The sequence below is a fragment of the Mustela nivalis genome, assembly GCF_964662115.1.
Source record: "Mustela nivalis genome assembly, chromosome: X".
NCBI classification, from domain to species: domain Eukaryota; kingdom Metazoa; phylum Chordata; class Mammalia; order Carnivora; family Mustelidae; genus Mustela; species Mustela nivalis.
This window is the reverse complement of record NC_139040.1, coordinates 87,725,084-87,752,147: the sequence shown is the minus strand read 5'-3', so window position 1 is coordinate 87,752,147 and position 27,064 is coordinate 87,725,084. Positions and strand designations below refer to the sequence as shown.

The 27,064-nt window shown below is 39.9% G+C and overlaps 1 protein-coding gene across 7 annotated transcripts in view; it reads right to left on the bottom strand.

Moving 5' to 3' along the window:
- PHF8 (PHD finger protein 8) overlaps positions 1 to 27,064 on the bottom strand; it is a 98,218-nt gene that overhangs the window by 43,353 nt on the left and 27,801 nt on the right. For 4 of the 7 annotated variants that reach the window (XM_082717483.1, XM_082717484.1, XM_082717488.1 and 1 more), the window contains exons 8-14: positions 24,821 to 24,983; positions 10,408 to 10,495; positions 9,937 to 10,043; positions 8,337 to 8,428; positions 5,753 to 5,842; positions 3,614 to 3,916; positions 2,750 to 2,853 (exon numbers count right to left, since the gene is read on the bottom strand). In XM_082717483.1, coding sequence (XP_082573609.1) covers positions 2,750 to 2,853; positions 3,614 to 3,916; positions 5,753 to 5,842; positions 8,337 to 8,428; positions 9,937 to 10,043; positions 10,408 to 10,495; positions 24,821 to 24,983 — 947 coding nt within the window. The remainder of the gene's footprint in view (positions 1 to 2,749; positions 2,854 to 3,613; positions 3,917 to 5,752; positions 5,843 to 8,336; positions 8,429 to 9,936; positions 10,044 to 10,407; positions 10,496 to 24,820; positions 24,984 to 27,064) is intronic. The other 3 variants (XM_082717485.1, XM_082717486.1, XM_082717487.1) reach the window with 1 other exon arrangement.

Genomic DNA, 27,064 nt, shown 5'->3' with positions numbered 1-27,064 from the left:
GCCAGTCTAGGGAGACACAAAGTAGATTAGTGGTTGCTTGGGCCTGGGGAAGAGAACCAAAGGTGTAAGTGAGTATGAGTGATCTTCTTGTGGGGATAGGAATGTTCTAAAATTGGACTGTGGTGATAGTTGCACGTTCTTTAAATTTACTAAAAGTCATTTAATTGTATACTTAAAGCAGGTTAAATGTATGGTATGTAAAGTATACCTCAAAAAAGCTGTTAAAAATATATAAAGGATATGGGAAAAACTAAGAAATGGGCTTATGTAATCCCATTAGATATGGTAAGCAGTATTAACCAGTACAAACTGATGAAATAAACCTTATAGTTAAAAAAGAAACAAGCTTTTGGCAAATCAGTCTTCCTGATACATACATTCAGCAAGCAGTCATCTGGTGAACCGGCTTTCAGTAAACTGGCTGACATTAAACTGACCTGTTTTCTATCTCACAGGGTTTTAGGAGGATTAAATGAGCTAATGCAGAAACCAACACATGGCAAGCGCCCAACAGTAGCTAACCTTATAATTAAGTTCGCTAGGCCTCAGTTTCCACATTAATAAAATGGGGATAACAACACTTACCTTTCAGGGCTGTTGTGAGGACTAAAGAAAATAATGTACTAAACAGCTAAGATAAAGTCTGATGCAGAGCAGGAGCTCAATAAATGGTAGCTATTTATACCCTGATCTTTTATTAACTTTTAAATATGAAAAATGTCAAACATACAAAAATATAAAAGTATAACTAACTCTCATGTACCTTCCACCCAGCTAAGTTCCAGCAATTATCAACATACAGCCAATCTTGTTTCATCTACACTTCAGTCCTTGTGAAACACTGGATGATTTTGGAGAAAAGCCCAGACATAATGTCATATTGTCTGTAAATATTTCTATATCTTGTCTCTCTAGGTTCACTTAACTACAGTCTCTGGCAGCTGCAGGAGTTAACAGAAGCGGCATAAAGACTTGTGGGAAAGGGGAAAATGTCTCATGTCCTCAACAGCCGTTACAGGCTGGACCCTTAGGACTCTGAATTTTCTCCTCCCCAGGAGACCAACGATGGCCCAAGGCAATGCTCAACAGTTGCTCTACTATTGTTTAGTAACTAGGTCCCAAACCCCAAGAACAGCCGTGCTGCTTTCAGAATCTGCCCTACTCTCACACTCCCTTTTTCCTTATCTCCCAGCCAGGTGGACCTACTGCACTTGCCCTTGGGATAGGAAGACCTTTTCCCACAAAAAGGTTACGAAGGTATTCTTGGCACTTGTGTTCCTATACTATTGGTACTCTGCTGGACTCTGGACCGCTCCTGTCTGGTGCTCTGAGTGTCCAGATGATCACTCTCAGTCTTCCTCTGCCTCCCTACATGTTCCAGGGTTTCGGATGATCCACTTAGCTTCTGGCTATACCTATACCATCTTCACCACCACTACCAGCATCTCCTTTCATCTTCAACATTTTAGTGAAAGAGCTACCACCAATTAAGCATTTACTATGTGCCAGGCCCTGTGAGAAGCACCCTACATACATTATCTCATTTAGTCCTCCAACAACTCTAGGGTAAAAGCTTTATCTATAGAAGAGATATAATGAGGACACTGAGGTGCAGGGTTAATTAATCTGCCAAGGTCACACAATGAATTCGTGTCAGAGCTGGGACCCAAACTCAGGACTGTCTGCTTCGAAGCCTGTGCTTTTTGTGGTGAATGCTTAGATTTTATTCTTTAAGAAAATGTTCTGTTAGAAATTATTTTAAGAAAAGCAATACATGCTTATTGTACAAAATTCAAATGCTACTGAAGTGAAAATTTCCTCTCCTGGATCCCTTATCCTACTTTCCAGAGATAACTACTCTTACAAGTTTGGTGTGACAAGTATAAAATATATAACAAATATACTTATTTGCATAAATATGCATGATTATCCCTAGAAGAAAAATCACTGACACTAGTTGTCCATGGGGAAGGGAACTGGGGAACAGAGAGGGGTGGGAACCAAATTTTTCACTCTGTACTGTTGCATACTTTTTAAATTTTAAACTGCATATATTAAATTTTAAACCTCTTCAAAAAAGTTTTATTAAAAATAAAGAATCTATGCCACTTTTCTACACAAGCATACATACGTACATGCACACACACCTGTTTAAAAAATTAAAATACAACTATTACTATGTATTATTTTGTGACCTGATTTTTTCACTTAAGAATATATCTTGGACACCTTTCCATGCCAACAGATTTTAAACTCATTTTCTCTAACAGCTACAGGGTATTCTATTCATTTAACCAACTCTTATTGACAAACACATTTCTAATTACTTACTATTACAAACAACGATGCTATGAACACTGTACATTTCTCATAACACACCTTTGCAAATATTTCTGCAAAATTCCTAAAAATCTAATAGCAAAAGGTATATAAAAAACTAATGCTCTTAATCAGCATGCCATATTCCCCTCTTATTTCTGCCAGTGGTTCTGACCCACTGACTTTCTGAAATTTCTAAAACTCATATAAAATTTTTCTCAGACTGCCAATTAGATTCCAGGCCTCTCCCCCAATGCTACCATGGTTCTCTGAACTAAGCAATGAAACCTGATAATACCTGGGTATTTCCCCAAGTACAGTCCTTCCCCCACCCATTTCCAAGACCCAGGTCTCAACTCCATGCCCTGTTCCAGTGACATGTTGCCACTGACAGTCCCAGTTATCTCTGTGTTCCTTCTTCCCACCTCACCTGCCATTAGACATCAACAGGGCCAGCGGGCCCTCATTCCCATCAAGGTCCAAGTCTGGCGAGTCATCATCTGAGTCATTCAGGCAGGTACCAGTGATGTTGAACTGCAGAAGGAGGAGGCTCAGTTGTCACCTGTCTGGGACTTGCAAGTGAATCCTGATGACCAGTTCCTTCCGGTTTCACTGGCTGAGTTCACTGTTAAAACCACCTGAACCAAGGCTTCCTGCTACACTGTCCCCGAGCCCCACCCCAAATGATCGCAAATGATCACAGGTTGAGAATGTATGGCTACCTCAGGGGAAACCTATCAATCTTGTAAAACGTGTTCCCTTTTGAAGAGGGAGAGCATCTTCACGTGCCCATGGAGAGCACCACAATCTTGAAGCAAGGTGGAGCCCTGGAGAAGGGCTTTACTTAAGGACCTGTTCAAGACTCCAACCTGACACTCATATACCATGTTCTTAAATGTCATTCCCATCTAGCACTACAAGATTCAGCTGAAGTGTCATGTCTTCTGAGAAGAACTCCTGACCATCACTTCTACCCAGATAAACTCATCCCCCCTCTATGTCTGAGGGTCCCCCACACACCCTTGATTATGGCATCCTCCATACTTCATTGCACTCATTTGTTTTTATGCCTGTCTTTCTCACTAGCCTGCCAGTCTCTTGAGGGTAACATTCACAGCACCTATCACAGTGCCCAGCACAGACAAGGTCTCAATAAATGCCTGTTAAATGAGTGGTACTGGTAGCCAAACACCAGGGGCCCTAAGGGAGGTGGGAAGACAGGACAATCCTTTTGATCCCCTGATCTTCCAAGGGACCCAAAAGGGCTGGGCTGAACCCATGGGCCAGCACCCACCTTTGCTTTCTGGGAAGAGCCTGTCTTCAGTGCCTGATGATTGTATGGGTCCATGAGATTATAGCTCAATTGGCCAGCAGGCCCCAAGGCTGAGCTCTCCTTGCCCTTTCGCTCTGCCTTCTTGAAGAGTTCCTTGGGCTTCAGGCCTTTCTTCTTTGAACCACTTTTGGAGGGCAGTGACAGCCTGGACATGGATACTGAAGTGGAATGGACTGGCCTGGTTAAGGGAATGGAGCCAGCTGGGAAGATCCTCTGCAGCCCAAAGATATTGCTCGTCTTCCCAACGTTCTGTTGGAAGATATCCTACAAGAGTATTAGTACACGACGGGGTTAGCGCTTACTCCAGGGTTCTCTCTGTGCTAAGAGCAGAGGTCTGTTCATGGCACTGGCAGTACTGCCATGGAAGTGTCTTACAGATGCTCCGCATCTAGATGCACAGCCTAGATTTTTTACAATGAGTTGGTCATCAGGAATTTACTGGGTGGCATTTCTTTACCCAGCCACTGACAAGTAAGGAGAAGACGAGCAGAAAAAAAGCCCAGCACTACTGTCAAAATTGGAGAAAAGACTCCAAATGCAGCTGGCATGAGAGAGAAAATACTTGAGTACTAAACTGTGTGGTCCCAACCCTAAGGACTGCAGGATTTGAGACAGGGTCTGGTCTGAAGTCTGTTGTTACTAGCTAGCTCTGTGACCTCAGATAAGTGATCTGACTACTGTTTGTTCGACTATAAAATTGAAGGAGCAGACTGTAAAGGTGGTTGTCAGAGGTGCTCTGTGGCTCCTCTGAACTTCTTGGGAGGAGGCCTGAAGACTGGAGGTAGGTGGAAGGCAAACAAGAGGAACATGTGGAAGTCGAAGCCTCTTGCCTTCCACCTTATTGACAGCAGCTATCCTTTGATTGGTTGTATACTGACCTTCCAAGTAAGATTTCATTTGACGAAAAAAAAAAAAAGGTTCCATCACTTTAAAACACTTGAAAGCCAGTGGACCAGACATAATCCATCTCTCTAAGTCCTTTTCCAATGAACCCAGAGTTTTGTATATACAAAACTGGTTTCAGCGGAAAGAACCAGAGAAAAGGTAGGCCTTGTAACTAAACCCTGAAGGATTCTGACAGATGGGAATGGAGGAAAGGGAGGTAGGAGGTGGACAATGTAAGCTATGGTGTAGGCAGTGAAACATGCTGCAGGCGGTGCGGCTAGAAGCCCAAACTCCCAGTAACTCACTCTGACCACCCTTTAGCACAGATGTAGTGCCTATATCCTGAGTGCTAAATGGAAATTGACAGCTCCTGAGCTAAATGAGAGTTTAAGCTTCCTTAAGTCCAATTCTCCTCTGGTGCCTCTGCTACTTCACCAGCCCACACCAAGTTCTCTCTTTGCTGCAAAGTCTATTAAAAACAATGGCTCGCATTTATTGAGTACTTACTCTGCCAGGCACTGTGCGAGGGGCTCTACATACATTAGCTCTCGAGCCTAACAGAACTCTGAAAAGGTGGTGTTATTCCCCCTTTACAGACAAAGGTACTAAGGCTCTGAAAGGCTTGCAAGTGATGGAGCAGGAACTGGAATCCAAGTTTCTCTGAGTCTCTTACCATCTACACTTACTGCCTTGTGGTATAAGCCACCTGTTGAAAGACGGCTTTGTAATCATGTTTAATCTGGGAGAACTGTCATTTTGTAGAACGCCGAGACTGAGTCAAAATATTAAATATGACCTCCACCACCCACCACTACCATGACCCACCATCAGAACTTACTGAACACTTACTATGTGCCAAGTACCATTCTTAATGCTCAGCCTGTATTACCTTATTTAACCCTTTTAACAATCCCTGAGTAGGTATAATTATCCCCACTTTAGAAACAAGGAAACTGAGGTTCAGACAGTGGACTTTGCCCAGGGTCCTCTAAAAGATTTTGAGTTCTTTGTGGACAATGAATTATTTATGTATTATAAGCACCTAGCCTAATGCGAAGCACACTCGAGGCACATAATAATTATTTAAATTAATGGAGTCCTTGATGGGGTTTTCCCAACCCTTCCCCTGGACTCTCAAGCCAACTGAAGAAGCCTGACCTGCCACTTGAGCCTTGAGCCCTTCCCAAACGCCTCCCCTGCACCCCTGCTTCTTACTTCCACCAGGCGGATCTCCCTAGCCAGATCTTTAATGAGCTGTACAGTCCGCACTGTCTCCGGAATCTCATCCTCGTGGTCTGGCAGAGCCTGTCAAACAAAAGGCATGAAGAATAGACCCACACATAAATAGACAACTGATTTTTGACAAAAGTACCAAGGTTATTCAACGGAGAAAGGGTAATCTCTTTAACAACTCATATTGGACCAAATGGATACCCATATGTAAAAAAAGAAGCTCAATCCATATCTTGCACCACACACACACACTCAAAATGGATCAAAAGCCGAAATGTAAACTCTAAAACTATAATCCCTTTAGAAGAAAACAGAGGAGAAAATCTTTGGAACCTTGGGTTAGACACCAAGATTTCTAAGGACACAAAAAGCATGAGCCTTAAAAGAAAAATAAGTTGAGCTTAATAAAAAACAAACACTTCTCTTTGAAAAACACTGTTAAGACAAACCAGAGACTGTGAGGAAATATTTGCAAAACCTGTCTTAGATAAAGGACAGTGTCAAGGTGTGTGAGTAACTCAGTGGTGGGCTTGGGCCATACCCCTCAAAAAGTCAAGAACCTGGAGGAGACCCCTGGGGACAACCTGGCCTCTCCACTTGTAAGGACAGAGCTCAGGTCTGAGAAGCTACAGGTCCAGTGCTAGCTCCACAGCAACCCCAGCTGAGACCTCTTGGGTGTCTCACTTTAAATTTATTTGCAATCTTTTTGAGTCCTCAAAATTTACATCTTTATATAGACAGAGCTCTCATGCTTTTCCCTTGTGATTTCTTCCACCAGTTTTCACTTCACTTCTGCATGCAGAGGACTGACAAAACTTCTTCAGCATTACCTTATTTACCATGGTTTTGATTCTTTTTTCCTTTAATTCTTTTAAGCCATCTGGAATCTATTTTGGTGGCTGGACAGGGGTGGGGTCTGAAAACCCATGTGATCCAGCTGGATAAATTTAATAGCTCCCTCCTCCTGGCCCAGAGGCTCTGGAAAGGTGAGGGAGCAAGTACCCCCCCATAGAAATCATCTTCATTTCACAAAAGACTATTTCCATGAGATGAGAATGGGCTCCTCAGATCTGTGTTCTACTCTTCTCCAGCTCCCTCTGGCCAAGCTATTTGGGGCCATCCTGGCTCACGGCATGAGTAATCAGGACTCACTCCCCTCCCTTTTGTTGTTCCTGGAGCAGAGTCACTCTAAAGTTCACTTCACTGAACTTTCATTGAACATTTTTAGAAATGAAACCTAAGGTAGCCACACCTGAGGGATATAGAGAAACAGAAGACTAGGCTAAGGCCCAGGTGTAGGTATGTTCAGGGAGAAAAGAAGGCCCAAAATGAAGTCCAAGGATATCTCAGGGAAGGTCGGCAACAGGAATGGGGAGATTGCGCAAGTTAAGCCTACAATGGCTGAAAGGTCTCCTTAAGCCACTGTATGCAAGGGGATAATCTATAAAGAATATCAAAAGCATAAGGAAATATATTGATATTTCTTCTTTTACTTTGTTGTATTTCTTAAAATTTTTTTAAAGTTAACATTTTGAGTAGGTAATCCATTTACATAGCTCAAAAATTGAACAATATAAAAAGATACACATTGAAAAGCCTCAAAATATATTTGTCCCTGCCATAAGTGTCATTACCCCACACCCACAGGTAACCACCTTTATTACTGTCTTCTGCATCCCTCCAGATTGTGTCTGCAGGCAAATACAAGCACATAAAAAATACTATTCTTGTCCCCCCCCCCCACCTTTTAACACATAAGGTGGCACATCACACACATGGTTGTACACGTTTACTTGACAAATTCTAGAGATCTTTCCAAGTCAGTACAGAGAAAACTTCCTTAATCTCTTTTATAGCTGTTTCATATTCAATTGGATAGATGGATATTGGTGTTATTTCTAAAAAGCCATTTTGGCAGTATGCGTCAAGAGCCTTACATTTTTTTCATATACTTTAAGCCAGCAATTGCTCTTCTAGGAATCTATCCTGAAGAAACAATCAAAAGATGAGGGACAAAGGTTGGTGCAAGCACACAGTCACTGCATGATTTGCTGTAACTACTCCCCCCAAATAAATAAAGCAACAATAAACAAGTGGTGAGGTAATAAGGACGGTACATCCTTGCAAAAGAATATCATTTAACTACTAAATGTTTGTGGAGAACTTTGAGGACACAGGATAATGAACATAAGCCAACAAACTCAGATATAAAACTGAAAGTACAGAGTGATAGCAATCATGTTTTTTAAATGCATATAAAAAAGACCAGAAGAAAATATAACCAAATGTTAATGTTAATTCCAAGTGTTAAAATTATAGGTGATGTTTTCCCCTCCTTATACTCTTCTTCATTTTTTCTAATTCTCTAGAATAAGCATGTGTTACTTTTTAAAATCAGAAAGAAAGGTTTTAAAAATGTTATCCGGGAGTCCTAGTTCAGTCCTCCATTCTAACCCCAGGAGCCCACAGGCCTCCCTGGTCTCTTCCACCTCCCTGAAGCATCTACCCAAAGCAAGCCTCTACTGAGGGCAGAACTCTAGAGGAAGTAGAGAAAAAGTGTATTTACTTCTTTCCTTGTCCAGGCTCTAAAGGCCAAGTTCAGAGCTTTGCCACCATGGACCAGATAGGATGCTGGGTGCCTCCTATTCTCTCGCAAACCTAAAAGGGGGAAAAGGAAGGCAGAAGGTCAATGAAGCCATGCGGGGAAGTGAAGGACTTGCTACTTTTTCTCAGGCAACCAGATAAAGTACGCAACGTTCTAAGCACAACTCCAGATCTCAGTTCTTATAATAGTGTTCCTTTAATAAGTACCTACTATATGCCAGGCATTTAATATCTACTATCTCAGTGAATCCTTATACCCATCCTCTAAGCCAAGTATCATTATCCTCACTTTACAGTTCAGGAAACTGAGGCTCAGAGAGGCAAAGAGACTTAACCAAGGGGACATACCCAGTAAAAGCCAGAGCGAAGACCATGAATCTGAGGCCTGAATCTGAATCCTTCTACCACACTGGAAGTGCTCTGCCTCTTGAGTTTCAAAATGCAACCACACTCAGGAAGACCTTGATTGCCACCTACACAGAGCTGAAGGGCCATTAACAAATGCTCTTATTCTCAGTTACTCCAGGAGGAGGTTATGATAAATAGCTGGATTTCGGCTCAATACAGAATCTTCTACTGAACTGAGCTGTTCTGAACAGGTAATAACTGGTTAGTCATCTAGCCTCTGATTGAACACTTAAGTGACAGCCTGTCTAGGTAGCAGAATAAGGGCATGATGTAGTGGGTAGGAGACTGTACTCACTGGCCTCTGAGATCTTTTTTTAGATTTAATTTAACTTATTCATTTATTTGAGAGAGAGAATGTGTGTGCATGCGAGCAGGGAGAGGAACAGAGCGGGGAGGAAGGGGAAAGAATCTCAAGCAGACTCCACACTGAGCACAGAGCCAAACACAGGACTTGATCTCATGGCCCTGAGGTCACAACCTGAGCTGAAAACAAGAGTCAGATGCTTAACCCGACCGAGCCACCCATGCACCCCTGCCTCTGAGGTTCTTGGTAACTCTAAAATACTGATTCCTCGTGCCCAAGTTACCTTCAAGAATCTCAGGTCTGAGCAAGGGAGCTGCTCTAATTCAAAACAGACCAGAAAATCCCAGCAGTTTTGCTTCTATCTGGGCTGATACCTGGGAACCGACATAATGATGCCAGGCTGGTGAGGACTGGGCCTTGTCCCCATTCCATAGGAAGCACTTTCAGGAAAGTTTTACTTTAATTATCAGGAACTAGGGATAATTTCATTGTAATGCAATTTTCTTAGCCACCTTTGCTAAATAAAGTTAAAATCCATTTTCTACCTTACATTATACTTAGTAAAAGAGCCAATCTTAAAAGTTCACACACTATAGGATTCCATTTTTATAGCACTCTTGAAATGACAAAATCACGGAGATAGAAAACAGATCAGTCGTTTCCAGAAGTTATGGATAGTGCAAGGGGAAAGAATGGGTGAGACGATAAAGGGGTAGCACTAGAGGGTCTCTGTGGTGATGGAACAGTACTGTATCTTCTTTGAGGTGATGGTTACATGCATGTATACACATGTGCATGTGCATGCTCAGGGAAGCAGGCTAAAAGGGGCAGCTAGTAAAGGGATCCATACCTCGAAAGATGTCCAGGATGTGCTTTCCCACATACCAACAGATGGTCTCAAAGTTAGGAAACTTGAAGAGGTCTGCTGTGCTCAGCCGTTTCTCAATCTCATAGGCTCTAGAAGAAGTAGGCACAACAACAATGATGATAACAAGGATCCTGTTTACTGAGCACCTAATAGATATGGGGTTATGAATGCTTTGTACCCACTACCTCTAATCCTCACAACTACCCTGTAAAATCCAACTTTGTGGGTTAGGGAACTGGAGCACAAAGATTATGTGACTTGCCCAAAGTCACATAAACAACTAAGTGAGGAAGGATTATTCATCCCCACACTGATCATTATAAGGAATCAGGATCTATTCCTTTCTGGTCATCTTGCCTCCTCCAATGCTGCACTTCTCACTATAAAGGAGAACCCAAGGACTCTAGCAGATGGGAATGGCCAACTTGGGATCACCACAGCTTCAGCACTCACTTGAGCTGCATTTCGATGTTAAGGCTGTGTAAGAAGTTCCCTCCAAATGCAAGGCAGTCCACTGGGGTCAGCACAGCATGGATCCATCCTGCAGTATAACATGGCAAAATCAAAGCTGGCAGAGGGCCTTATTTCCTCTGAACATCACTGCCCCAACTCAGCTCAAACACAACTTCTCAGAACACCCAACCTGGCAGTGACTCAGAAAGTTCTAGTTCCTCTACTCTCCCAATATCCATTCTGCCACCATTATAACCCTGAACTGGACCAATTTATGGGGTTATTAAACTCCTTCTACTTCCCTCCTCTCGACTTCAAATCTCTCTGCTGTTTTGCCCATCTGCTCTCTCATCTCTTAGAAGGGCATTACCTCCTTGCCAAGTCTCCCCCTTCTAACTTTACTCTAGGTAAAACAAAGAGCTTTTGTGTTGAACAAACCTGAGTTCAAAGTTTGCCATTTTCTAGCTAAACATCTACTTCAAAGGTTGGTTGTGAAGTATGCACCTGTTGGAACTCAATTATTTTCCTTGCCCTTGACTCTACACTGCCTTCTGAGACCTTCTAATTTTTCTTCTTAAACCTCTTTCATATTCATCTCCCTTTCCCCATCCATCCATTCTACCAATGCCTTGGTTCAAATCCCTCATTACCTGTCACCTAGGCTATTTGCAAGAGCCTCCAAACTGGCTCCTCTATACCAGCAGTTCCCAAGGTATGGTTCAGGGAATCCTGAGACTCCTTGAGAGCACATGTAAGGTCAAAACTATGCTTGTGATGATACTAAGAAGCTATTTGTCTTTTTCACCCTCATTCTCTCACGGGTGTACAGTATATTTTTCCAAAGGGTAAATGACATGATAACACAACATACAGAAGCAGACTTGAGAATCCAGTTATTTTCTATTAATCCAGACATTAAAAAGGTTTGCAAAAATGTAACTGTCACTCTTCTCCCTACTTTTCTTGATTTGAAAAGTTATTTTTCACAAAAATTATTATTCATGCTAACATGTAATGAGTTTATTACTTCTCAAATGAGTTAAACAAATATTTTTAAATTTTTTCAGTTTTAATTTATAATGTAAATATTGATGAATATAAACCACATAAATAAAAGCCTTGGGGTCCTCAATAATATTAAAAAGTATAAAGGGGTCCTGAGTCCAAAGTGCTTACAAACCACTGCTCTATACCAATCTCAATCTCTGAAGTCTATCCTCCACATCTTGACTCTAAAATACAAATCTGCCCATGTCATCCCTGCTCAAAATACTTCAATAAAATGTACATCCACAGGAGAATGGATAAATTGCCATATACTCATACAATAGAATATTGGAAAGTAAGTAAAATGAGTGAACATGTACCAAAATGAATCTCACAATCACAGTGTTCAGAGAAAAAAACAAGTTGGGAAGAATTACCTAATATGATTCCACTTATATAACATTCAAAAACAGTAAAACAATCCTAACTATTGACTTGATGAGCCATGACCTGTATAATAAAGGAATAGAAATGCATGAAGATAATAATTGCCAACTTCAGAACAATGTCTAGCTCAGAGAGGGAAAAATAGGGATGGAATTGAGGAGAGGTATATGAGAGGCTTCAAATATATTTGTAATATTTTATCTTTTTAGTTGGACTATAAACACATAAATGTTTATTACATTATTCTTTATATCTTTTGCTACATAAACAAATAAAACTTCAATGGTTCTCCAGTCACCTCTGGGGTAAGTACAATCTGCCTATCTTTTCAGCTTCACTTCCTCCTTGACCTCTAGGCTCCTGTATGCATGAACTACTTCACACAGCCTTGCTTTGCTTATGCCTTTCTCTATGTCTGAGAGGACTCTTCTGCCTTTCTTTCCTTGGTCAGTCCATACTTACCTGTGAGGTGTCACTCCTCTGAGAAGATTTTCACAAACTTCCAGCTAGACTAAATGCTCTTCTCCATACTCCCACAGCTTGTGGTAAATGCCTCTATTATGGCTATTAGAACATGATACTGAAATGGCCTACTGACCTTTTGTCTCTAGCACCTAACCCCATGTGGGTATACTCAGTAGACATGCAATACTTGTAGAACTAAGTAGAGTTTACCCAGTTCATGGAACTTCATACCAGTAAGTGAATTAATCCAACTCAAATCTCTGGTAGGCAAATTCAATTCATCAAACAGTTATTAAATGCCCAGTGTAGAAAAGGTATTATGTGACACCCTATTAGGCAAAGGATTAAAAGATTAATAAATGAATTAATAAATGCCTGGGCACAGAAAAGAGAAAAGCGGTTGGGTATGGGGGAAGGTAACATGCCTCAGCACATATTAAACATTGTATATAAAATCAATGTAATCAAGTCAACATGATAACTGATATATGAACAGATAAATAGCTCTGTGCAACAGAAAAGAAGATCCAGTATTATACAGTATCATATCACACAAAGATGTGAGATCTATATGGCAGCCTTATTTTATTTTCTTAAAGATTTTATTTATTTGAGAGAGAATGAGCAAGCGTACTAGTGGAGGGAGGGAGAGGGAGAAGGACAAAGAGATTCCCCATTGAGCAGGGAGCCCGACCTAGAGCTCAACCGCCGGACCCTGGGATCATGACCTGAGCCGAAGGCAGTTACTTAACCAACTAAGCCACCCAGGCACCCCATCTGACAATTTCAAAGGAGCTATCATAAGAATGCTTCAGTGAACAATAATAAACATGTTTGCAACAAAAAAAAAAAAGAAAAAGAAGATATAAATAAGAAACAAATGGAAGTTTTAGAACTGGAAAGTACTGTATCTGAAAAAAATAATGAAAGAGATGGACTCAACAGAAGAATAAAGACAATGGAGAAAAGAATCAGAAAACTTTAAGACAGAATAGAAAGTACTCCACATAAACAAAAGAGAGAAAACAAAAAAAATAAATTCAGGGACCTGTAGGACTACAACAAAATATATATGGCATTCATATAATCAGAGACCCAAAAGAAAAGAAGTTAGAGTATGGGACTGAAAAAGCATTCAAAAATAACAGCTAAAAGTTTCTTCACTAATATGACAAAAAATATAAACCTACACATTCAGGAAGCTCAATGAACACATTTATTGTAAACCCAAAGGAGTACACGCCAAGACACATAGTCAAACTGCGAGAAGCTAAAGAAATAACAAATAGCAAGAAATGACACATATAAGGGAAAAAACAATTTGAATGACAACCAAAATCTCATCAGAAACCATGGAGATGTTGGAGTCAAGATGGTGGAGAAGTAGCAGGCTGAGACTACTTCAGCTAGCAGGAGATCAGCTAGATAGCTTATCTAAAGATTGCAAACACCTGCAAATCCATCAGCAGATAGAAGAGAAGAACAGCAATTCTGGAAACAGAAAAACAACCACTTTCTGAAAGGTAGGACTGGCGGAGAAGTGAATCCAAAGCGACGGGAAGATAGACCCCGGGGGGAAGGGCCGGCTCCTGGCAAGCAGCAGAGCAACGGAGCACAAAATCTGGACTTTTAAAAGTCTGTTCTGCTGAGGGACATCGCTCCAGAGGCTACCAGGGTGAAGCCCACACGGGGTCAGCGTGGCCTCAGATCCCGCAGGGTCACAGAAGGATCGGGGGTGTCTGAGTGTCGCAGAGCTTGCGGGTATTGGAACAGGAAAGTCGGCTACAGAGACAGAGCCGACAGAAAGCTCACAGCCCGGGGTTACCTTGAACCAGCCACAGGCTCGGTGAGCTTGGAGCGCGGCCGGAGGTCAGGCAGACGGGTGCAACTGGGCGCTGTTCTCTGAGGGCGCACTGAGTAGTGGGGCCCCGGGCTCTCGGCTCCTCCGGGCCAGAGACCAGGAGGCCGCCATTTGTATTCCCGTCCTCGGGAACTCTATGGAAAGCGCTCAGGGAACAAAAGCTCCTGAAAGCAAACCCGAGCGGATTACTCAGCCCAGCCCTTGGGGCAAAGACACTTGAGAATCACTACACCAGGCCCCTCCCCCAGAAGATCAACAAGAAATCGAGCCAAGACCAAGTTCACCTAAGAAGGAGTGAGGTTTCAATACCAAGGACAGCAAAAGAATTCCAGAAGAAAAGAAGGCAAAGCACGGAACTCATGGCTTTCTCCCTGTGATTTTTTTTAGTCTTGCAGTTTTTAATTTTTTTCTTTTTCATTTTTTATTTCTCGCCTTTGGCTAAAATTTTTTTTTTAACTTTTACTCTTTTCTTTTTAACGTTTTTTAACTAATTTATCTAATATATATATTTTTCTTTTTTATATTTTTCGTTATTCGTTTTCTTTTTTTAAAATTCTTTTCTTCTCTTTTTTTTGTTTCTTTTTTTTCTTTCTTCCTTTTTGAACCTCTTTTATCCCCTTTCTCCCCTCTCACGATTTGGGATCTCTTCTGATTTGGTAAAAGCATATTTTCCTGGGGTTGTTGCCACCCTTTTAGTATTTTACTTGCTCCTTCATATACTCTTATCTGGACAAAATGACAAGGTGGAAAAATTCGACACAAAAAAAAAGAACAAGAGGCAGTACCGAAGGCTAGGGACCTAATCAATACAGACATTAGTAATATGTCAGATCTAGAGTTCAGAATGACGATTCTCAAGGTTCTAGCCGGGCTCGAAAAAGGCATGGAAGATATTAGAGAAACCCTCTCGAGAGATATAAAAGCCCTTTCTGGAGAAATAAAAGAAATGAAAGAACTAAAATCTAACCAAGTTGAAATCAAAAAAGCTATTAATGAGGTGCAATCAAAAATGGAGGCTCTCACTGCTAGGATAAATGAGGCAAAAGAAAGAATTAGTGATATAGAAGACCAAATGACAGAGAATAAAGAAGCTGAGCAAAAGAGGGACAAACAGCTACTGGACCACGAGGGGAGAATTCGAGAGATAAGTGACACTATAAGACGAAACAGCATTAGAATAATTGGGATTCCAGAAGAAGAAGAAAGAGGGGAGCAGAAGGTATACTGGAGAGAATTATTGGGGAGAATTTCCCCAATATGGCAAAGGAAACAGGCATAAAAATTTAGGAGTTTCAGAGAATGCCCCTCAAAATCAGTAAGAATAGGCCCACACCCCATCACCTAATAGTAAAATTTACAAGTCTCAGTGACAAAGAGAAAATCCTGAAAGCAGCCCGGGAAAAGAAGTCTGTAACATACAATGGTAAAAATATTAGATTGGCAGCTGACTTATCCACAGAGACCTGGCAGGCCAAAAAGAGCTGGCATGATATTTTCAGAGCACTAAATGAGAAAAACATGCAGCCAAGAATACTATATCCAGCTAGGCTATCATTGAAATTAGAAGGAGAGATTAAAAGCTTCCAGGACAAACAACAACTGAAAGAATTTGCAAACACCAAACCAGCTCTACAGGAAATCTTGAAAGGGGTCCGCCAAGCAAAGAGAGAGCCTACAAGTGGTAGATCAGTAAGGAACAGAGACCATATACAGTAACAGTCACCATACACGCAATACAATGACACTAAATTCATATCTCTCAATAGTTACCCTGAATGTTAATGGGCTAAATGCCCCTGTCAAAAGACACAGGGTATCAGAATGGATAAAAAAACAAAACCCATCTATATGCTGCCTCCAAGAAACTCATTTTAAGCCCGAAGACACCTCCAGATTTAAAGTGAGGGGGTGGAAAAGAATTTACCATGCTAATGGACATCAGAAGAAAGCAGGAGTGGCAATCCTTATATCAGATCAATTCGATTTTAAGCCAAAGACTATAATAAGAGATGCGAAGGACACTATATCATACTCAAAGGGTCTGTCCAACAAGAAGATCTAACAATTTTAAATATCTATGCCCCCAACGTGGGAGCAGCCAACTATATAAACCAATTAATAACAAAATCAAAGAAACACATCAACAATAATACAATAATAGTAGGGGACTTTAACACTCCCCTCCCTGAAATGGACAGATCATCCAAGCAAAAGATCAGCAAGGAAATAAAGGCCTTAAACAATACACTGGACCAGATGGACATCACAGATATATTCAGAACATTTCATCCCAAAGCACCAGAATACACATTCTTCTCTAATTCACATGGAACATTCTCCAGAATAGATCACATCCTCGGTCCTAAATCAAGACTCAACCGGTATCAAAAGATTGGGATCATTCCCTGCATATTTTCAGACCACAATGCTCTAAAGCTAGAACTCAACCACAAAAGGAAGTTGGGAAAGAACCCAAATACATGGAGACTAAACAGTATCCTTCTAAAGAATGAATGGGTCAACCGGGAAATTAAAGAAGAATTGAAAAAAATCATGGAAACAAATGATAATGAAAATACAACGGTTCAAAATCTGTGGGACACAACAAAGGCAGTCGTGAGAGGAAAATATATAGCAGTACAAGCCTTTCTCAAGAAACAAGAAAGGTCTCAGGTACACAACCTAACCCTACACCTAAAGGAGCTGGAGAAAGAACAAGAAAGAAACCCTAAGCCCAGCAGGAGAAGAGAAATCATAAAGATCAGAGCAGAAATCAATGAAATAGAAACCAAAAAAACAATAGAACAAATCAACGAAACTAGGAGCTGGTTCTTTGAAAGAATTAATAAAATTGATAAACCCCTGGCCCGACTTATCAAAAAGAAAAGAGAAAGGACCCAATAAATAAAATCATGAATGAAAGAGGAGAGATCACAACTAACACCAAAGAAATACAAACTATTATAAGTACATACTATGAGCAACTCTACGCCAACAAATTTGACAATCTGGAAGAAATGGATGCATTCCTAGAAACATATAAACTACCACAACTGAACCAGGAAGAAATAGAAAGCCTGAACAGACCCATAACCAGTAAGGAGATTGAAACAGTCATTAAATCTCCAAACAAACAAAAGCCCAGGGCCAGACAGCTTCGCGGGGGAATTCTACCAAACATTTAAAGAAGAACTAATTCCTATTCTCCTGAAACTGTTCCCAAAAATAGAAATGGAGGGAAAACTTCCAAACTCATTTTATGAGGCCAGCATCACCTTGATCCCAAAACCAGACAAGGATCCCATCAAAAAAGAGAGCTATAGACCAATATCCTTGATGAACACAGATGCGAAAATTCTCACCAAAATACTAGGCAATAGGATTCAACAGTACATTAAAAGGATTATTCACCACGACCAAGTGGGATTTATTCCAGGGCTGCAAGGTTGGGTCAACATCCGCAAATCAGTCAATGTGATACAACACAACAATAAAAGAAAGAACAAGAACCATATGATACTCTCAATAGATGCTGAAAAAGCATTTGACAAAGTACAGCATCCCTTCCTGATCAAAACTCTCCAAAGTGTAGGGATAGAGGGCAAATACCTCAATATTATCAAAGCCATCTATGAAAAACCCACCACAAATATCATTCTCAATGGAGAAAAACTGAAAGCTTTTCCGCTAAGGTCAGGAACACGGCAGAGATATCTATTATCACCACTGGTATTTAACATAGTACTAGAGGCCCTAGCCTCAGCAATCAGACAACAAAAGGAAATTAAAGGCATCCAAATCGGCAAAGAAGAAGTCAAATTATCACTCTTCGCAGATGATATGATACCATATGTGGAAAACCCAAAAGACTCCACTCCAAAACTGCTAGAACTTATACAGGAATTCAGTAAAGTGTCAGGATATAAAATCAATGCACAGAAATCAGTTGCATTTCTCTACACCAACAACAAGACAGAGAAATTAGGAGTCAATCCCATTTACAATTGCACCCAAAACCATAAGATACCTAGGAATAAACCTAACCAAAGAGGCACAGAATCTACACTCAGAAAACTATAAAGTACTCATGAAAGAAATTGAGGAAGACACAAAGAAATGGAATAATGTTCCATGCTCCTGGATTGGAAGAATAAATATTGTGAAAATGTCTATGCTACCTAAAGCAATCTACACATTTAATGCAATTCCTATCAAAGTACCATCCATCTTTTTCAAAGAAATGCAACAAATAATTCTAAAATTTATATGGAACCAGAAAAGACCTCGAATAGCCAAAGGGATATTGAAAAAGAAAGCCAACGTTGGTGGCATCACAATTCCGGACTTCAAGCTCTATTACAAAGCTTTCATCATCAAGACAGCATGGTACTGGCACAAAAACAGACACATAGATCAATGGAACAGAATAGAGAGCCCAGAAATAGACCCTCAACTCTATGGTCAACTAATCTTCGACAAAGCAGGAAAGAATGTCCAATGGAAAAAAGACAGCCTCTTCAATAAATGGTGCTGGGAAAATTGGACAGCCACATGCAGAAAAATGAAATTGGACCATTCCCTTACACCACACACAAAAATAGACTCAAAATGGATGAAGGACCTCAATGTGAGAAAGGAATCCATCAAAATCCTTGAGGAGAACACAGGCAGCAACCTCTTCGACCTCAGCCGCAGCAACATCTTCCTAGGAACATCGCCAAAGGCAAGGGAAGCAAGGGCAAAAATGAACTATTGGGATTTCATCAAGATCGAAAGCTTTTGCACAGCAAAGGAAACAGTTAACAAAATCAAAAGACAACTGACAGAATGGGAGAAGATATTTGCAAACGACATATCAGATAAAGGACTAGTGTCCAGAATCTATAAAGAACTTAGCAAACTCAACACCCAAAGAACAAATAATCCAATCAAGAAATGGGCAGAGGACATGAACAGACATTTCTGCAAAGAAGACATCCAGATGGCCAACAGACACATGAAAAAGTGCTCCATATCACTCGGCATCAGGGAAATACAAATCAAAACCACAATGAGATATCACCTCACACCAGTCAGAATGGCTAAAATCAACAAGTCAGGAAATGACAGATGCTGGCGAGGATGCGGAGAAAGGGGAACCCTCCTACACTGTTGGTGGGAATGTAAGCTGGTGCAGCCACTCTGGAAAACAGCATGGAGGTTCCTCAAAATGTTGAAAATAGAACTGTTGTATGACCCAGCAATTACACTAGTGGGTATTTACCCTAAAGATACAAATGTAGTGATCCAAAGGGGCACGTGCACCTGAATGTTTATAGCAGCAATGTCCACAATAGCCAAACTATGGAAAGAACCTAGATGTCCATCAACAGATGAATGGATCGAGAAGATGTGGTATATATACACAATGCAATACTATGCAGCCATCAAAAAAGAAATGAAATCTTGCCATTTGCGACAACATGGATGGAACTAGAGCGTATCATGCTTAGCGAAATAAGTCAAGCAGAGAAAGACAACTATCATATGATCTCCCTGATATGAGGAAGTGGTGATGCAACATGGGGGCTTAAGTGGGTAGAAGAAGAATCAATGAAACAAAATGGAATTGGGAGGGAGACAAACCATAAGTGACTCTTAATCTCACAAAACAAACTGAGGGTAGCTGGGGGGAGGGGGGTTGGGAGAAGGGGGTTGGGGTTATGGACATTTGGGAGGGTATGTGCTTTGGTGAGTGCTGTGAAGTGTGTAAACCTGGTGATTCAAAGACCTGTACCCCTGGGGATAAAAATATATGCTTATAAAATTAATTAATTAATTAATTAATTAATAAGAAACCATGGAAGTCAGAAGGAAGCAGCACAATATTCTTCCAAGTACTTAAAGGAAAGAACCATGAACCCAGAATTCTATATCCGGCAAAAATATCCTTTAGGAATAAAAGGGAAATCAGGACATTTACAGATGAAGGAGAACCAAGAAAATCTATTGCCAGCAGATCTACCCTAAATTCTAAACAGGGATACCTGAGTTGCTCAGTTGACTAAGCATCTGACTCTTGATTTCAGCTCAAATTGTGATCTCAGGATTGTGAGATCAAGCCCCATGTCAGGTTCTGTGTGGGAAGTCTGCTTAAGATTCTCTCTCCTCCTTTCCCACCTGTCACACCCTCTCTCACTAAAATAAAACAAAACAAAACAAAACAAAACAAAACAACAACAACAACAAAAATCACTTACACACACAGTAAACAGAGAGGAAATGATAAGAATCTTGGATCCCCAGGAAGAAAGAACAACAGAAAAGTAAAAATACTGATAAATACAATAGACTTTCCTTTACCTGGATATTAGAAATTATGTTTGACAGTTGAAACAAAGACTAAAACACTGTATGAGGGATCCCTGGGTGGCTCAGTTGGTCAAGCATCTGCCTTCGGCTCAGGTCATGATCCCAGGGTCCTGGGATCAAGCCCCACGTTGGGCTCTCTGCTCATTGGGGGGCCTGCTTCTCCCTCTGTCTGATCCCACCCCCCCCCGCTTGTGCAATCTCTATTTCTCTTTCTCTAATAAATAAATCTTTTAAAAAATACTATATGATATGGTTCTCAGTATATGTGAAAGAAATATTTAAGACAAATAAATATATTATAAATGGGAAGGGCAAAGGGATGTGAACAGAGGTAAGGCTTCAACCCTTCCCTCCAACTGGTAAAATGTCAATTAAAATGTTAATACCAGTAGCTTACGATAAGATGTATCTATCTTATCTATTATACACATAAATTAAAACTAGAGCAACTACTAAATATCTATATAAACCAGAAGCTAAAAATTCATATGGAAATTCAAGGAGCCCAGAATAGCCATAATAATCTTGAAAAGGAAAAACCACGTTCGAGGGCTGATACTTCCTGACTTCAAAATTATTACAAATGCATTTATAATGTATTTATTTGTCTTAAATATTTCTTCTGCATATACTGAGAACCATATCACATAGTGTTTTTTTAAAAGATTGTTTATTATATTAGAGAGAGAGAGAGTAATTGAAACAGTATGATATAAGGATAGACATACAGATCAATGGAACAGAATTCAAAGTCCAGAAAAAAACCAATACATCTATGGTCAACTGATTTTTGAGAAAAGTGTCAAGACAATTCAAAGGTGAAAGAACAGCCTTTTCAAATGGTTCTGGGACAACTGGGATAGCACACGAAAAAGAATGAATTTGGACCCTCACCTCACACTATATACAAAAGTTGACTTGAAATGGATAAAAAAACCTAATGTAATAATCAGAACTACAAAACTCTTAGCAGAAAATATAAGTGTAAATCTTCATGACCTTAAATTATGAATTAGGCAATGGTTTCCTATATATGACACCAAAAGCACAAGCAAATAAAGAAAAAAGTAGATAAACTGGACTTTCGTTCTTCATAGGACACTCTCACCAAAGTGACAAGAGAGAAAATATTCTCATATCACATATCCGACAAAGTCTAATGACCAAAATATATAAAGAACTCTTACAACTCAACAATTAAAAAAACAAATTACCTGTTACCCTGTTACCTGGGTAACAGTTTTGAATTCATACTCCTCCATAAAAAGATACACAAATATCCAATAAGCACATGAAAAAATGTTTAACATTAACAGTCATTATGGAAACACAAATTAAAATCTCAGTGAGCTACCACTTCACATGCACTAGGATGGTTATAATCACAAAGACAGAAAAGAACAAGTGTTGGGGAGGATGTGGAAAAATTGAGACCCTATAATGGTGGGGGTGCTTTAGGAAACAATTTGGCATTTCCTGAAGAAGTTAAAACACAAGAGTTAACATATGACTCAGCAATTCTTTTCTTAGGTATGTTCCCAAGAGAAAAGAAAATATACATTAACACAAAAACTCGTACATGATTGTTCATAGTAGCATTATTCAGTATATTCAAAAAATGAAAACCCAAATATCTATTAAGATGATGAAAGCATAAACAAAATGTGGTATATCCACACAGTGGAATATTATTCGGCCATTTAAAGAATAAGTACTGACAAATGCTAACACATGGATGAATCTTTTTTTTTAATATGGATGAATCTTAAAAATATTTTGCTAAAAAATATTTTGTTGAGTGAAAAAGCCAGGTATAAAAGACCACATATTGAATGACAAATATGCAGAACAGGCAAATCCATATACAAAGAATGGACAAAAGTGGTTGACAGGGGTGGGAGAAGGAGTGGAAGGAATGAGGGGTAACTGCTAATGGGCACAGGATTTCTTTTTGAAGTGATGAAAATTTTCTGGTATTAGACAGTGGTGATGGTTACACAACCTTGTTTAAAAAACTGAATGGCACTGAGGCACCCAGGTGTCTCAGTTGGTTAGGTGTCTGACTTGTGATTTCGGCTCAGGTCATGATCTCAGGGTTGTGAGATCGAGCCCTGTGTAGGGTTCTACACTCTGTGCCAGGCCTGCTTCAGATTCTCTCTCTGCAACCCCTTCTTCTCTCACTCTCCCTCTCTAAAAAAACAAAACTGAACTGCACCCTTTAACATGGTAAGTTTTTTTCTTTTTTTAAGATTTTATTTATTTATTTGAGAGACAGAGAGAGAGAGTGAGAGAACACAAGCAATGGGAGCAGCAGATAGAGTTCAGAGAAGCAGGCTCCCCACTGAGTAGGGAGCCTGATGTGGGGCTCAATCCCAGGACCCTGGGGTCATGACCTGAGCAGACACTTATCTGACTGAGCCACCCAGGCGCCCAGTGGTAAGGTTTTTTTAAAGATTTATTTATTTATTATTTATTTATTTTTTAAAAGATATTATTTATTTATTTGACAGAGAGAGAGACAAGCAGGGGGAGTGGGAGAGGGAGAAGCAGGTTTCCCATGGAGCAGGGAGCCCAATGCAGGGCTCAATCCCAGGAGCCTGGGATCAGCTGAAGGCATATCCTTAACAACCGAGCCATCCAGGTGCCCAAAGATTTATTTTTTTTAAAAGATTGTATTTATTTATCTGTAAGAGAGAGAAAGAGAGCAAAAGCAGAGGGAGCATCAGGCAGAGGGAGAAGTAGGCTCCCTGCTGAGCAAGAAGTCTGATGTGGGATCTGATCCCACAACCCTGGAATCACAATCTGAGCTGAAGGAAGATGCTCAACTGAGCCACCCAGGTACCCCTAAAGATTTATTAATTTGAGAGAGAGAGAGAGAGAGAGAGAGCACAGGCAAAGCTAACAGGGAGGGGCAGAGGGAAAGGGGAGAGAGAATCTTAAGCAGACTTCCTGCTAAGTACAGAGCTCAACTCAGAGCTTATGACGCTGAGATCATGACCTGAGCCAAAATCAAGAGTCCAATGCTTAAAGGTGCTCGTAACATGGTAAAGTTTTATGGTGTGTGAATTACATCCCAATTTTTCTAAAAATACATTTAGCTAAATGAAAATGAAAACACAACATATCAAAATATGTGACACAGTTCAATCAGTGCTGAGGAGGAAATTTATAGCACTAAATGCTTACACTAGAAAAGAGGGAAATCTGAAATCACTAATCTAAGTTCCTGTCTCAAGACTGGAGAAAGGAGCAAAATATACCCCCAGCAAGCAGAAGGAAGGAAAAACAAAGATAAAAGCAGAAATCAATGAAACTGAATAAAAAGACAACAGAAAAAACTGTTGAAACAGAAAGTGGCTCTTTAAAAAGTTTGAAAAATTGGCAAACCTCCATCAAGACTGACACAGAGTAAGAGAAGGCACAAATAACTAGTATCAGGAATGAAGCAGAGGATATCACTAAAGACTTGGAAGACATCAAAAAGATAGTAAGGAAATATTATGAACAACTGTATACATTCATAAATTTGACAACTTAGATAATATGGACCAATTCCTTGAAAACACAACTATCATAGCTCACCCAGTATGAAACAGATAATTTGAATAGCCTGCTAAAGTTTAAGGAAATTGAATGTTAATAAAAACTTCCTAAAAAAAAAATCTCCAGATCCATGTGACTGCACTAGAGAATTCTACCAAAGTTTTGAGAAAATTAAACATTAATTCTGAAAGCAAAGAATGAAAATTAATAAATCAAGGAAAATCTAAATAAATGGAAAGACATACTGGGTTCATGGAAGACTCAACATGGTAAAAATGTCAACTTCCCCAAATTGAGACAACCGGGGGCACTTTTTCAAAACAAAAACTCAGATCCCACCCCAGACCTACAAATTCATAATTCAAGGGGTGAAGCCTAGGCATATATTGTTTTGAAATATATATGACCCAAGTCATTCCGATTTATAGACTGCAATGCCAGCCTCCAGTCACTATCCCTAGAGTCATGGGGTGGAAAGACCTATTCTCTCTCTGTCCACCAAGCTGACATCAGTCTAGTGCAAGGGAGTCCATCAACCTCTTCCTAGACCTTCCCATTTGCAGCTTCATGAAGTGACCATGATGCCCACTGGCCATCATGTGAATTTTCCTGTGGTCCAGCCTGAGTTACCAGTTGATATGAGAGGGATATCCCACATAATCAGATCAATACATCATGGAAAGGGGCTGACTCTGGTGCCACAACCTCCCTTCCACTTCTCGCCCTTCTGAAACCCTCCCAGAGGGGCCCACGGAAGACCTGTAGGAATGAAAAGTGTCTGTCCTTGCTTCACGGAACACTTATAGCACTTGTCCACCTGGTCCCCAAAGAACATCTCGTTCTGGTTAGAGGAGCTGCTCCAGCACTCAAAGAGAGTCAGATTGGCATTTGTTGGGCGGATCAGGTAGAAGATCTTCTCACCCTGAAACAAAAAGAGGTTGAAGTGCCAAAAATATCAGGTTTTCCAGAAAAATATTCCACAGGATCTCCGAAAGGATATTCTCTCTCTCATGCTCCAAGACCATCTAACATGACAGAATTCTTTTCCAAACCCATCCAAGAATCATTTTCACGTGGATTTGAAAAACTTTAAAAGGTCCTTTTGAACTCTGTATTTTTAAGCTTCTATAAGATTGACAAAACAACTTGGAAAGGGCATCTCAAACAAAATTGTTCGGCTTAGGACAAATGTACACCAAAAGATCCTATTTTAGATGCAACCAGGCCAAATGAGAAATGGCCTCTATAGATGAGTAGATCAATACTAGTAGCCCTAAGAGAATTTAAGGCCACATTACTGATGAAAAGAAAATTGAATTTGCCTTTAAATGCCATTTACAAAGAGTGTTCCTTCTCACACCTGCAATCAAAGCTAATTAATGTTTAAAAGTTCAGTAATTGCCAAAGGACTTCTAGAAGATTATATGTTAGGCGATTATCTGTTGGAAAAACATTTTATTTCCTAATTATGTTCTGCCTGGACAATCACCAGATAGATTATTTGGCAGAAAAGAAACAAAAGCCCACTAGTACAAAAACATCCCCAACTGACACTTGATTAGTTTAACTGGTGTTTCATGATAATAAATTCCAGTGTAGAAAAGCAACAACACTAGAAATTATCTACTGTAAAATTGGAAAAATTTGAATGAGATCAGTAGAGTAGATAATAGTATTATACATATATCAACATTAATTTCCTGATTTTGTAACTATACTGTCATTATATAAAAGAGAATACTCTTATTTTCAAGAAATACACACTGATTACAAGATAAAGAGAAACCATGTCTGTAACTATTCTCAAATGTTTCAGAAAAAAATATATAGAGGGAACTATTTTATTATTTATTATGTTTACTTCAGAGGAAGAATATAATGAAATGGTAACATTAGGAAATCTAAGTGAAGGGCACACAGAAATTCTTCCTACCACTCTGCAATTTTTCTATAAAAACTATTTTATATATAAAATATATATGTATTTCTATAAAAATTATTTTAAAATAAAAGAGGGGCACCTGAGTGGCACAGTCAGTTAAGCGTCCAACTCTTGGTTTTGGCTCAGGTAATGACACTCATGGTCATGAGACCAAGCCCCACATCAGGCTCCATGCTCAGCACAGAAGTCTGCTTGAGATTCTCTCTCCCTCTTCCTCTGCCCCTCCCACTTGTGCTCGCTCTCTCGCTCTCTCAAATAAATAAAAGAAAAAAGTTAAACCTAACATTTGAGTAACAGTGATCTACATTCTCCAATTTCATGCTAAGCCAGTGGAAACAACTAGTTTAGGATTCACAATCATTTGGACAATAGCCACATCCAAGTTTTTGACTCTTTCCTTGGCATTTCTGTTAAGAAAATTAAATAGCATGATGGTGGAAGAATCAAAATTATTTTCCAGACCTCAAAAGTCCTTCATAGTCACTAACAATCCATATGCTAATTACAAAAATTTTACAACCACTAAATAGGAAACTACCCATAGGAACATTGACATTAAAAAAGACTTGTTATAGGGGTGCCTGGGTGGCTCAGTGGGTTAAAGCCTCTACCTTTGGCTCAGGTCATGATCTTAGGGTCCTGGGATCGAGCCCCATATCAGGCTCTCTGCTCAGCAGGGAGCCTGCTTCCTCCTCCTCTCTCTCTCTCTGCCTGTGTCTCTGCCTACTTGTGATCTCTCTCTGTCAAATAAATAAATAAAATCTTTTATAAAATAAAGACCTGTTATATATGCTCTATCTGACGGTAATGGCAGTTATGTGTCTACATATGACTGTCAAAACTCAGCAAACTATATACCTGGAATAGACTAATTTTATGGTGTATAAATTATATCTCAATAAAGATAGTAAGGGGGAGGGGAAGTTTCTCATGTTACCAAGAATTTCTACAGTAAATATGGACATTTCCATACACAGTCATAGGAGTATGGATTGGTTCAATTAAGATTAACAGTCAGAGAAAACCTTAGGTTATTAAAAAAATGTTAAGCATTGCTGCTA